The sequence below is a fragment of the Mustela nivalis genome (genome assembly GCF_964662115.1).
Source record: "Mustela nivalis genome assembly, chromosome: 11".
Taxonomy (NCBI): Eukaryota; Metazoa; Chordata; class Mammalia; order Carnivora; family Mustelidae; genus Mustela; species Mustela nivalis.
This window is the reverse complement of record NC_139030.1, coordinates 57,641,607-57,656,342: the sequence shown is the minus strand read 5'-3', so window position 1 is coordinate 57,656,342 and position 14,736 is coordinate 57,641,607. Positions and strand designations below refer to the sequence as shown.

The window sequence follows — 14,736 nt, the reverse complement described above, 5'->3', positions numbered from 1 at the left end:
GTGCCCTTCGCCACACACATGACTTTTGAGGAAGTTAAATGGTTCGTTCTGAGATGGAAGTGAGCACACCCTCAACTGCTATCAAAGCAAACGCTCAGCAGTTTCATACCGGGAGAGAAATCTTTTTCACCTCGCATTTAAATAATACATACACTAACCCAAGGACTTCACTTATATTAAGTAACAGTTTGAAAATATGAGAATATAAAATTTTTCCCTTAACATTAAAAAATTTTTTTGCAAGCCTAACAGCTTGAGTTTAACAACCACAAACAAAACTCTTAGACACATTTAAGCACAGTTCAATTCTACTTTGGAAAGTTCAAAAAGCAGAAGACCCTTTACAATAAATGTAACCCTGCCCACCTCACCAGCAAGCTCAGCGACTCACTGTGGAGACCTGACTCTGCACCCAGGTTCTGCCACGACCATCCCAGCTCCACAGGATCCCCCACTATACTGGGATCCTCAGTAATCTACACGCGTGACCATTACTTCTTTTCTGTACTATGTATTTTTTATTTAATGTAGCACCGATCACAGGCCATATAATCTCTACCACAGAATAGAAATACAGATCCTCTGAAGGGCCCAGGGTACGGCTTGAACTCATAACCGTGAGATCAAGACCTAAGCTGAGACCCAAGAGCGGAACGCTCAACCGACTGAGCCACAGGGGTGCCCCTACTACGTACTTTTTTCTTCTCACCGCCCACGGTCCTTGCTAAGCTTACTGAGTCCAAACATCACTTTATCTCAAGTGATTCTCTCTTAGAAGGAGAGTAGCAAGAAGGGTTAACAATAATCAATGTATAAATGAAGACTGAACTGAACTGGGAATAACCATATTGCTTAATCCAAGAAAAAACTTAGCCGAGATCATATCCTATCAAATCTATTTGAGTTATGCCCTTAATAAGCTGTTGAACTCATATCCTTTGGTCTCATTGCCAGTTTTTCTCTAGGGGATAAAGATTCTGCTTTCTAGAGGGAAAAGGAAGAGTAAGCATTGTTCCTTCCTCCGCCACAGGTAGCCCCTCAGATCCCCCAGCCATACCACACAAAGGCCTGTGTTCCTTCTCCAGAATCACTGAATACCAACTGTGCTAGCTGCTCCTTGCAATTAAGCCAGGCATCCCATTTGTCACTTCAGCTTAGAACAGAGGTGCTGGAAAGTAACACACATATCTGTCCCCCCATCCCAAGCCTTTGATTTACACAAAGAACTTCTATCTAGGTAAGGCTGAATTTTTTCTTAAATAAATCTTTGATTAATGTCAGAGAACCAGTCTTTGCTACAAACCACAGTTCCTCAAAGTAGGACCCCATATGTTCAGTGCAGCTGTTGGGGGATGGAACAGGGTCACCTCCAGGGATAAGCCCTGGAGAAGCCTAAAAGAAGCCAGGGACCCTCTCCATTCCCTCCTCTAAGTAGCATTAGACCAACAATGTGAAGCAAATGAACCATCAGATGGTTTCAAGACTGCATTCCAAGTTTTCCCAGCTCTCTAACCTCTTCTCTGGGGTAAAAAGTGGATGCCAGGTGTGGACTTGTAGGATTAAAAGAAACATTTGGGGGTATGATTTATTGAGAGATTATTTGGACATGAAAGGAGTAGGTTTTTATTTATGTATTTACTTTTGGCAAAAGCAGAACCATGATTTACATTGCAGAATTTACATAGCTGATTTAATATATCTTTGACAGGCCTCTATATTTATTACAGTAATATTTTCTCACTCTGGGAAGTAGGTGTGGGGCATATACAGCCTTTCCCTGCTTCCCCTCTATTCTGCCCTAAGGTGGAAAAAAGTCTCCCAACGTTCTAATCCCAGGTGGGAAATGGGGAGGGGGCGCTGAATGTGCCCTGAGGAGGAAGACTGGCCTCTGCTGAATTCTATACAGAGTAAGTTCAAATTAAAATGTTATCCAAGCATCAACTATTTCTCAGAACTTGCTAAAGACAGCTTACTCTAGGTTGACTATTTTCTGCTGTAGAAAATTTTAGATCAAAGACTAGGTTTGTAAAACTCATTGAAATAAACAATTTAATTCCTAATAAAAGAATGAACACGTGTTTAAAGAAGAAAATTCAAACATAATTAAGCTGCTTATTTCTACATGTTCGGAATGGATGAATGATAATCACAATGATTTGAGTATTATTACTGCCATATACTCCATGTTTACTATATGCCACCGGGCTAAGTGTGTTACGTGTGTTATCCTTCCTAATCCAATAAGGTAGATAGATCATTGTTTTCCCATTCTGCAGAGGAAGAAACTGAATCTCAACAGAGGCTCAGTAATATGCCACGGTCACACATTCAAGAGGCTAGAGCTGGAATCAAACCCAGGTCTGTTGGACACCAAAGACAGAGCCCTCAGTCAGCACTCCACATCGTATGCCTGAACTGTCCATGTCCTAAATGTGTTATTTGTATTATTTAGCTGTGCTCATCCTTCCCACAATCTTAGTATTAAATTCGATTTCTCTGAAATGGGACACTTAATACCATTGGTAACTATATATATATACACATATATGTGTGTGTGTGCATATATATATATATATATATATTTTTTTTTTTTTTTTAGAAAGACAAAGGTGCCCTTGAGTTAATTTAAAGAGCACACAGTCAGCTTGTGTGTGTGTGTTTGTTTAACAAAGTTAGCTTTTAAAGGGTTAGTTTGAAATTCTACCTTATATTTTTACTAAAAAAAGAATTTTGAGGCAAAAAAAATTTTGAAAGCAACAGCACATTACAGCTGAACACCAGAGTCAGCATTGTAAACTTTTTTTTTTTTTTTAAGATCCTATTTATTTATTTGACAAACAGAGATCACAAGCAGGCAGAGATGAGGAAGCAGGCTCCCTGCTGAGTAGAGAGCCTGATGCGGAGCTGGATCCCAGGATCCTGAGACCATGACCTGAGCCGAAGGCAGAGGCTTTAACCCACTGAGCCATCCAGGTGCCCCAGAGTCAATCAGCATTTAAGAACAGCTAGATTTAACCAGTGCAGACTTAAACTCTTATTCCCAGATTAAAATGCAACTGAAATGTAAACACTGACAAGGCTTTAACTCCAACTTCACAGCACTGACCAATTCAAAACAGTAACACTTTGTAGCTATGTACTCAAGAGCACAAAGGGTAAACTTTAAAAAAATTAAAAAAAAAAAAAAAAAAAAGCTTACCAGCAGAAGATATTTCACCAAACTCCATTTTCATCACTTGTTGTCTTTTTGTATCTCCCCTCTCAAAATCCCTAAAGCTTCCCTGGAGTTTGAAAAGGACCCCTTTCCCATCCCTTATCCCCTTGGATGAAGTATGTAGCTCATTTACACCAATTCAACCTAATTAAGGACCTTGGTGGTTGGCTGACCCCACGTGAGTGCTGACCCATCCCACAAGACCCATCCCACCTCAGCCTTCTCTGGCCTAATTTCACCACTTCAGACCAGGTAAGCAAGCTACCCATCAAGCTCTCTATCCACAGGCAGGGCAAACAAGCTAATTGCTTTCACATTAACAGTACCTGGGCTTAATGTGCACACAAGTGATAGAAATTGATAGAAAAACAAGGCTGGTGGCGAATGAATGGAATGGCCATACTTGCAGACCCTCTCTGCACCCCCTGCATGAGTGGGTGTGGGCACCAGCAGGAAGTGTGCTTGTCAGCAATCAGGGAGAACTTCCTGTGTGGACGGCCCTGAGGCCTCAATCCACTGGCCTCCTACACTCAGACAGGATGATCAACAACATGCACGCGGCAACTACACACACAGCAGACCTATTCCCCTCTCCGTCACATCACTCCCACTCCGACACCACACTAAGTAGACTCTTGTACATAAATACAAGTCTTAAGGCTGTTCACAAAAAAGGCAAAACTAAGCACTGGTGAACTAAAATATATTAGTAATCATGCATTGTTGTAGATTTCTTTTCAGCAAAGACAAAGAATAAAAATGAAATCTGACGTTATAAATTCTATGGTCTCATTTCCTCCCTCCTACTAATAGGCTACAAGAACTGGGCTCCAACCAGTCTTAGAGCTGCAGCTCTCCTCCTTTCCCCATTAGTCACCAATGTCCCTGGGGACTCCAAAACATTTTGAAGGCAAACCTAGAATCTGCCTTTTAATCACCCTCAAGTCTTCTTTAAGGCTATCAACCTTACAGTTTAAGAAGGTTATGATCCAAAATCCATAATCTCCATCTCCATCTTGCCCCATGTCAGGCGTGTGTATGTACATGTGTACCCACGTACACACACACCCACACACCCACACACACACACACCATACCACCCCTGCCCCAAAGAACAGAGAGGTTTAACACATCAACTATTTCCTTAACCCAGAAGCAAAATAACCACTCTATTTGTTCAGAAAATAACCACTCTATTTGTCATCTTTCACCAGAAAATATTACATTATCAAACCTAACATGAACTGAGTACTACGTAAAGATACTACATACCACACTTATTCCACACACTGGTTCCTCTCCCTAATGCTTTCAAGATGTAAAAGGACTTTAACAATTTCAGGGAATTATCGAACAGAGAGGGGGAGCATCCAAATGGGCCAGTTTCACTGGAGTTAGGATATTTTCTTTGTTTTCTTTTAGACATCTGAATGGCTCAAAGAGGGTCAGGAACAGCAGCTATGAAAGATAAAAGTTCCTGGCACAGGCAACTGGGAAAGTACGCACAGCTGAGAAGTGGGAGGTGAATTAGTGAGCGATGAGAAACTGGCCAGGAAGCAGATGCTCTTCCGGGTAGGCCAGGATGGGAGAGATCACATATATTAATGAGGAACAACAGTGCCCCCCCCTTCACACATGCAGACACTTACTTATCCATCATGTGGGAGAGAGGCCCAAAGGGCAAATATCAGTCAGTTCCACTGGATGCTAGGATATCAGAGCTTAAAATGACATGGCTCATTAGTTTGTGGAACCGGTTTTCATAGAGCCACTATCCCTTCTTTGAAAATAAGACTATGGAACTGAGCAACAGATTATTCAGTATTTTTTCTTGAGTTATGTTTATCAAAGGAGAGGGCCACGTTGTTATGTTAGCTATTCAAATAAAACTTAAGAATAAAAATTTCCAATATACCTCACAATTAGGATTCTTCAAGATACTTATCAAGCCGATCCTTGCATGTAAAGTTCTATTCTCTACATAGAAACCTCTTTACCTAAGTCCATGAATAAAGCATCATTTTCTTAGGCATCAGATAAAAGAAATTTAAAACTTACACTGAAAAAGATAAATATCTGTTGTACACAACATGACTGAATGGACAGAGACCATGTTGCAGAAGTGAAAATAAACAAGAAAAAGTCCTTAGAAATGAAAACAGCTTAGGAAAGCTTGTTGGGGTGGACAGAGTGTTTGCAGGTGTTGAAAATCCACAGTAGAAAACATACCTTAGACACAGTATGAGATTTCTGAGGTCAAATTCTCTTTCAAGACCCCATAAAAGAATTAGATGCCTTGTCATCCAAATCTCTTTTAAAAACCTGGTTTATGCTCCAGCATGGAAATCAGCTTCACTGTTTGGTTCTCTCCAAAGTTTCCGCCAAGAATCCCACAGATGCCCCAAGTTGTCTGCTGAGAACTCTGGGCCACACACCAGAGTTCTTGTGCTATTTGTTCCTTCTAGTGTTTGTAACAGTATCTATGAAGGGGGAGAAAGGTAAAAACCAACAGAAAAACCCAATAAATACAGTCAACTCCTCTTTGACAAGGGAACAAAAGTAATACAATGGGGCAAGGCCAGTTTCTTCAACGGTGCTGGAACAACTGGACATCGGCTTGTAAAAATGTGAATCTAGACACAGATCTTATACCCTCCCCCAAAATTAATTCAAAGAGAATCACAGACCTAAATTTAAAATGCACACCTGTAAAACTCCCAGAAAATAACACAGGAAAAAACTCAGATGACCTCAAGTACAGTGATTACTTTCCAGGTACAAAACCAAAGACCTACTCTGTAAGTAAGTGCTAGGGTAGACTTTATTAAAATCAAAAACTTCTGTGCTGCAGAAGAAAAAACCAAGAAAATGGACTGAAGACAAGCCACAGAATGGGAGAAAATGTTTGCAAAAGACAGATCTGATAAAGGACCGTTATCTAAAATATACAAAGAACTCTTAAAATTCAACAATAAGAAAACAACCCAATTTAAAAATGGGCTGAAAACCTTAACAGAAACCTTACCAAGGAAATGGGAAATAAGTATATGAAAAGACGCTCCACATCATAGGTCAACAGGGAACTGCAAATTAAAACACTATAAAGATACGATTGTACACCTATTAGGATGGCAAAAATCTGGAACACTGACAATAGCAAATGCTGGAAAGCACATGGAGCAACAGGAATCCTTGCACACTAATGGCAGGAGTGCAAAATCGTAGAGCCACTTTGGAGACAGACTGGCAGTTTCTTACAAGACAGAACATACTCTCATTATACCATCTAGCAATTGTGTTCTTTGCTATTTACCTAAAGGAGTTGAAAACTTAGGCCCACACAAAAACCTGTACCAGACAAATACAGCAGCCTTATTCATAACTGTCAAAACTTGGAAGCAACAAAGATGCCTTTGAAAGAATCAATAACCTATGATACATTCAGGCAATGGAATATCATCCAGGGCTAGAGAGATGTGAGTTACCAATCCATGAAAGACATGGAGGAACCTTAAATGCATATTACTAAGTGAAAGAAGCCAATCTGAAAGGCTGTATGTTATGTGGTTCCCACTTACATGAGATTCTGGAAAAGGCAAAACTATGGAGACCGTAAAAAGACCAGTGGTTGGTAGCCACGGGCTAGTGGGAGGAAGAAGGGATAAACAGAGGCAGAGGTGATTTTTTGGTTAATGAATGATGCTACAAGCTACTGTAATAGTGGATACATATCATTATAGACTTGTCTAAGCGCAGAGTATGTACAACACCAAGAATGAACCATAAGGTGAACTTCGAATGCTCCAGGTCATTTTGATGTGTCTATGTACAATCAGCCTTAGGGTGGGGGGATGTGCCATTCTGGTGAGTGATGCTGATAACAGGAGAGGCTGGACATGTGGGGGTAAGGGTAGGGAGTATGTGGGAAAGCTATGTACCTCCCTCTCAATTTCATTGTAAATCTAAAACTGCTCTAAAAAATAGTTTTTTTAAAAAATGACATGAAGAGGGGCGCCTGGGTAGCTCAATCAGTTAAGAGTCTGCCTTGGCTCTGGCCATGATCCTGGGGTCCTGGGAAGGAGCTCCCCATGGGGCTCCATGCTCAGTGGGGAATCTCCTCTCTATTCCTCTGCTCATGCTCTCTCTCCCTCTCTCTCAAATAAATAAATAAAAGCTTAAAAAAATGGAGAGAAGAAAATGACATAAAGACAGACTGGAGACATTAGGTATAATTTATTCACTGAAAACTGTAGGGCCAAAAAAGTAAGGGAAGAGCTTAAGACAATGGGCTCAAAACTTTCTTACATCAGAAAGAATATTTTTGATATTATTTTTGATAATATGTATTTTTTAATTTTATTATTGAAGTATAGTTAACATACAATGTTATATCAGTTTCAGATATACAACACAGTGATTTGACAATTCTACACACTATGCAATGCTCACAATGACAAGTGGAGTTATTACAGTATTATTGGCTATATTCCCTATGCTGTATTTGTCATCACCATGATCTATTTATTTTATAATGGAAAGTCTGTACTTCTTAAATCCCTGTCACCTATGTCACACATCCCCCACCTGCCTCTGCTCTGACAAATACCATTTTGTTCTCTGTATTTATGAGCCTCCTTCCTTCTGTTTTTTTTTTGTCTGTCTATTCATCTGTTTTGTTTTTTAGATTCCACATATAACTGAAATCATATGGTATTTGTCTCTCTGTCTGACTCATTTCACTTAGCATAATACCCATCGATACTGTCACAAATGCCAAAGTTTTGTTCTCTTTTATGGCTGACTAATATTCCATTGTGTGTGTATATCACATCTTCTTCCATTCATTTATTGATGGACACTTAGATCACTACCATATCTTGGCTACTGTAAAAATTGGAACAATAAACACAGACGCGCATCTATCTTGTCAAATTAGCGGTTTTGTTTTCTTCAGGTAAATATCCAGAAGTAAAATTACTGGATCCTATGGTAGTTCTATTTCTAGTATTTTGAGAAGCCTCCATACCGTTGTCCCCAGTGGTTGTAGCAAGTTATATCCCCACCAACTGTGCACGAGGGTTCCCTTTTCTCCACATCCTCACCAACACTTGTTGTTTCTTATCTTTTTGATACTAGTCATTCTCACTGATGCAAGGTGCGGTCTTGTGGTTTTGGTACTGCTCTGATGACTGGTATATTGAGCATCTTTTTGTGTGTCGAGGAAGGAAAGGCCTCTAACGTGACCTTCAGGCCTTATATCCTGCATCACATATAATGGTGTGGTATGGCACAATTTCCAAAAAAGGAAGAGTTCAAAAAAGGGAAGATCACGGATGAAAGGGCCTTGGACAGAAAGGATGAGATAGGTTCACAGAGGAGTATATATGGCTGAGTGAACTGAATATTGATGGAGAGTCCTTAAGCGTTAGATAAATGGCAGTCTTAAAAGTGGTGGGTATGTGGGGAGACGGGACAAGAGCCAACAAAGACACACACAGGAAGAATCACTGCTCATGAAAGTCAGTGGAAAGACCAATGGTCTTCACTTAGGACAAGCTGATGTTCGGGGAAGGGGAGGGATGGGTGGAGGGACTAGAAAAGGAGGAGGATAACCTAGAAATCAAGGGGAGAATAGGAATATGATGGTACAGATTATTATACAGAGGTCTCCCTGGTAGAAAATAAAATTTAAAGATGGTGAATGATAAAGGATAATCTGTGGGGAAGTAAAATGAGGGGAATTCTTCCCTCTCTTCTCTATAAAAAAGTATATAGAAAAGAAAATTTAGGGGATGGAGTAATCTGAGTATCTGGATGCAAATCCTGCCTTGGCCAGTAACTGGAACATCATCGGCGGGCAGCTCAGTTCCTCAACTGGGAAACAAGCAGGTCAGATGACATGATTTCTCCATTCCCTTCCAGCCTTCAAATTCTAAGGCTGGACCATGTTTCTCCAGCTAAGACGTATCAAAACAGAACCCAGCCAGCCCTCGGGTCCTCCTACCTGCTTGCCAAATAGCCAGGGAAATGGAGCAGGAGACTAAACGGGGAGCCCCAAGAAACTCACACTTTGCATCGTGCAGCCGGAAGACGCGATCATCACACCGCTGTCACGTTTCCGTACCCCACGGAGGCCATGCACAGACTCCCTATTTAGTCACAGATGATTATGAGAAAGTATTATAAATATATAAGTTATACTAATATTACAACTAAAGCTCAAAGGAACAAATTGTTTGAATCACATAATATTCAGAGTTCCCCAAACCAGAATCTTCTTAAGGTAAAACTACTATAGCTGAAATCGCTCGAATAACAGATCTGCCAAGACTTCATGTTGGTTAACAGTCCAGCATCTTTTTGTTTCAACATGTGATCTGTACAAAAAGTTGCATTTCACATTCTCTCTAATCTCTTATATAGAAAAGGACCAGGTAATAGCTTCCAAGATCATCTTAAAAGAAAATTCAGAACAATAAGCAAATTACACCCCAAACCACCAGTGACCAGAACTCGGTAAACATAAAATCCTCCCCAACTTCAGGTGTGACATTAATTACTCTTCTGGATCCTGAGCGCAGGTGGGCGGAGTGTGTTTTTTTCCTCCTCCTGAGCCCCCAAGTGAGGCATTTTCAGAGCTACACCAGTTTTCTTCCTTACCACAGAGTCTTGTGAAAGACACCAGAACAAACTTTTCTTTTCCTTTTGACTCAAAATAACTTGAAAAAGGAACACTTCCTGAGGGAAGTGTGGCATTGCCTTTATCGTGACAGTTCAGCACACCTCGGCAATGCTCTGATTTCCTGCCTCACCCTGATGCACTTAGGATGCCAGTGCTGACAACTTCCTTCCAGCTGTTTTTAAAAGTCTATGTACAGTACAATTTGTATTTCTTGTAAGTAAAGAATTACTGCTGAGATTGCAAAGTCCTCAGAGTGGAAATTACCTATTTTAAAATATTTTTTCTGCACATTAAACAATACTTATTGAAAGTACTGTCAAGTGGCTAACTAAACGTTAAACGGAGAAAAATTATACGAGTCAGCTTACCCCCAAAACCCCAAATGAATTTATTCACTTTTTTTTCTTTTAAAGATGTAAAGGGCTATGTGAATGAGCCTGCAGTATCATGGGTTTCATAAACTAACCCCTAGAGGGAAAAAAGCATTATCTGTACTTTCAGGAAACTAAATAATTACTTAAAATCTCTCCATAAGAATTTTAAAAATGAAATCTTATCTAACACTGTTGTGATCTGCACACAGCCAAATTAAAACATCATCACAGGAAAATTTCCTGAGTTAATACAACTCAAAAAAAAGTAATGAATATATTCATTTCTTTCTCATGAAAAAATCCAGCAGTTTACACCCTGATATATGGCAGAGAATTAATATAGAACAGCTCTTTATTATGTTTCTCTGCATATCTCTATGTAAATATGTGTGTAACCACACACACCCAATGTGTGGGGGTAAAAAGAAGGTAAAAAGAAGGGAGGAGATAATGGTCTCTAAGATACATTGTCTCTGATGTATCTGAGATCTGAGATACATTGTCTCACTGTGTCTGAGATATACTGTCTCTGATACAAAGCACAGTGGCTTTTTATTTTAAATTTCTTTTTCCCCGAAATCCACCTCAAAAATTAAGTTATTCCCTCAGCTTAGAACCCTGTATACACTTGCAGGCAAAACTATATAAAACTGAAACAAAAGTTTTGTGAAACAGTTATTTTCCTTTACTATATTCAATGGACCATAATATTATCTTTTCTCCTCTATTTCCCTAAAAAAAAAGAAATGCTGGTAGTGACCTATTACATTGATTTGAGAACCCACTAATATTGCCACTCACAGGTAAAAAACCAAAGATCTGCTGCATTTCTCAAACCCTAATGTAGTACATCTGAACCACTACTCAGTCATTTTGGGTGGGGCCAGGACTATGTATGCATTTTTACCAGCTTCTGGGTAATGTCCATGCATTAGGGCAGGACTCAAGGCAGTGTTCCTGGTGTGTGAGGATGATTTCAGAAAGGTTCCCTTCACACTCTAAGAAGGAAAAAGCTGCAACTATTCAGAAAATGAGATAAAGACCTTTGTTCATCTGATTTCCAATCCGGTATTTGCTCAGAATCACAAAATGTTAGCAATGAGAGAAGACATGAGAGATAATGCAATCTAATAATTCTCAACTGGCGGTATAACAGAATCTTGAGAGATGGTTGTGGCGGGGGGACAGAGGGAGGTTGTAGTATTTTAATTTTTATCAAAGGGAGCTTGGCTTTAATGATACTGAGAAACAATGACCTATCTGACCCCTCAACCCAGAGAAGTCAAAAAGTATATCCAAGGTCATACAGCTAATGCAAGGCAGATCGAGGTCTCCATTTCCACCACTGCTGTAAAAAGGCAGCAGCCCTTGTTTGCTATAAGGAGTGCAGCAAAAGTGGTGGTTAATATTAAAAAGGAGAACTGATAGGCTAGTTCTGTTAAGACATCCACAGGAAAACTATATATTTTGTAAAGCCTCTCTTATACCTCACATTTCGTCTACTGTCAACTTCTAGATGACTTACTTGGATGGCTATGTCTGTGCTAGATATTAGTTTCTTGCTTAAAAAAAAAAAAAAAGAAAGAAAAGAAAAAGAAAACTCACACCATCCACCATCTATTACATGTGTAATTCAAAACTCCTAAAAATTGTTCAGAATGGCACCATTTCTATCTCTGTATATATTAAAAATCTGTGAATAGCATGCACAATCATTATCTGCATCGTCTATCTCCAAGAAGATGCAAAAATCAAACAGATTAATTACAGCAGTTCGCTGCCCTTCTGTCAGAAGAAGCATATTCAGGATCAACTGGCAATTTAATAGGCTGAGATTACAAACGTTTGAAGAATCACCAGAACTGTCCACCCACTGTTTGATTTCCTACATGTTGTCACAAATTCATACACTTAAACGAGTAACTTCAACCTCTCAATTTCTCTACCAAGAAAAAAGAGAGATGTGTACGACTTCTCCCTTTGGATGGTCTAGCATTGGCTTTTATCCCAAAGCTTCACAATGATTATGCTCATATTAATTCTCTGAGATGAGCTGATTTTCCTCCAAAAGTCCAAAAATGTATGTCAGTCAGCCTTGCTCCCCAGTATATAGCTCACCAGTATACTCTGGAAAACGTACTCTCAAAAATGCTTCCGCATTTTTGCAGATACAAGCTTTCTGACATGTCGGATCTCTCCTCACTGATGCTGCCTATTTGGACGGAATGTCTCTGGTACGAAATAGCTTGAGACTTGCCCTTCTTGTACGGAGTCAGCCCGTGCACTACTGTCTAGTCATTTCAGGAGAGATGCTGTCAACCTTGGAACAAGAGGATGCCTTCAAATCTAACCAGCTCAGAGGCCAGCAAGGTTCATCCCTCTCTTGGTCTTTCCTCAAGCACATGAACCGAAGCAGGACTGCATCCTGCGGGAAGCAGAAGCTGGGAAACGGTTTCAGTATTTATGTAAACCAGATGCAATTTTTTTTTCTTTTAGACTTAAAATTATTTCACAATACTCTTTGCTTAGAGTGAGGAGTTATTGCTCAAGAAGAGAAAGAGTGAAGCTATTCATCTTGGCGAACACCTTCTTACTCTCTGCCGCTAAAGTTAATCACAATGCATCAGCGGCATCACCTTTACCAAAATGAGCTAAAGGTACACATTGCTCGTGATTAAAACTTCAGAGGGAGTTTCCTCTCCTAGGAATGTGGGGCAATAAAATTCTGGTGCTCTAGGAGGGAGGACCAGAACCTCCGTGTGTGTGGGGTCAGATACGAGGCCCGCACGCCCCACAGCAGCATACCTGGGGACTACACGGGAGTTGTCCAATCCCTCTCTCCTCTCAGTATGTTTAGTTTCATTATAACGGCAAGTGAAATATCCTTTACCTCTGATGCACATAATCAAAACTTCCGATCTTTCACTGTCAATCACAATCCCAGATTAACCTAATTTATTAGTGACAAGTATCCAAACTGGGTTTCATAAATTTATGCCCTTCTAAATAAACGCACAAAAAAATAACACACCACCATCCCTTCCCACAGACCACAAAGAAATGTGTATGAAGAAAATCGTGTCTACGTGGAAACTGGCTTAAGAGACTCTACCCACAATGACCAGTGACAGACCAGCTCCCCCTGCCCCCAGCACCCCACTTAATCCAAAGCAGCCAGTGAGAATTTCCAACACAGGAAAGGGAAAAACATGGCTGGAGCCCAAACACTGCTGTGGCCCCCTGCCCAGACAGAGCAGATAGGAACAAAGATCCAGGTGTGGCCTGCAGCTGTGCCAGGTCTCTGAAGTTGGTGAACACAAAGCAGTGGAATCAGAACTGCAGAGCACGCCTACCTTATCAAATCATTCTGCCAAAAAAAAAAAAAAAAAAAAAAAGCAGAGGGAAACACAACTTTTAAAATTTGTTTCTCCATACAGACAATATTACAGATCCTAAAATTCTCTTTCTCTGAATCTTTTTAATTTATTTATTTTTTTACATTTTGGACTAGATTTAGACTAGAGCACTCAAGAGAGTACTCTCTGCCCAATTTAAAAATCAGACTGTAGAGGGGCGCCTGGGTGGCTCAGTCAGTTAAGCATCCACCTTTGGCTCCAGTCATGATCTCAGGGTCTTGGGAATGAGCCCGCATTGGGTTCCCTGCTCAGCGGGGAGTCTGCTTCTCCCTCTACCTTCGTGTCCCTACCTCCCCCTGCTTGTGTACATGCTTGTTCCCTCTTACTCACTCAAATAAATAAAATCTTTTAAAAAAAAGAGAGAGAGAGAGAGAGAGAGTATAGAACACAAGAATGAACTAAGAATGGTGGATTTTAAATATCTGCATCAGGCACTATGACTTCTCATATGGAAAAAAGAAGTTAGGAATGAAGAGGTAAGCTGCCTTTTCTGCACCATGGCCAGGAAGCGGAAGAGGCAGGTCCACACCACACGGCACAGGACAGCCGCAGCTAACTTTGCGCTCCTCCCAGCAACCAGGATTTCAGTTGCTCCCAGTTACATAATATCTGTTCAAAGTAAAATGTCACCCTATTTTAGAAGAACTTCCATCACCAAGCAAACTGAGAAGATATAATCTAAAGGACAGTTTAATCCTGCCTGGATAAATTTTTTAAAAGGCAGTATGTAAGATGTAAATATTGGGGTCAGAACTTGTCCACAAAATCTTGACAGTAAGCTCACTCTGCTGTCCCGGGAAATACATGTGGGAACTCTGCCTCATCTCCATTCTCCCTTACTGCAAAATCCAATTCTTTTTTTTTTTTTTTTTTAAGATTTTATTTATTTATTTGACACAGAGAGAGAGGGAGAGAGAGAGAGGAAACACAAGTAGGGGTAGCTGCAGAGGGAGGGAGAAGCTGGCTCCCTACTGAGCAGAGAGCCCGATGCGGGGCTCAATCCCAGCACCCTGGGATCATGACCTGAGCCGAAGGCAGATACTTAACCAC

General features: G+C 40.4%; 1 protein-coding gene across 11 annotated transcripts in view; it reads right to left on the bottom strand.

Moving 5' to 3' along the window:
* Positions 1 to 14,736, bottom strand: part of RBMS1 (RNA binding motif single stranded interacting protein 1) — a 132,866-nt gene that overhangs the window by 92,864 nt on the left and 25,266 nt on the right. The window contains exons 1-2 of one of the 11 annotated variants that reach the window (XM_082691407.1): positions 9,775 to 10,010; positions 9,282 to 9,363 (exon numbers count right to left, since the gene is read on the bottom strand). The exons of the other annotated variants lie outside the window; for them this stretch is intronic. Coding sequence (XP_082547533.1) covers positions 9,282 to 9,314 — 33 coding nt within the window. The 5' untranslated portion in view covers positions 9,315 to 9,363; positions 9,775 to 10,010. Of the gene's footprint in view, positions 1 to 9,281; positions 9,364 to 9,774; positions 10,011 to 14,736 lie in introns of those variants that run through there. 11 annotated transcript variants of the gene reach the window in all.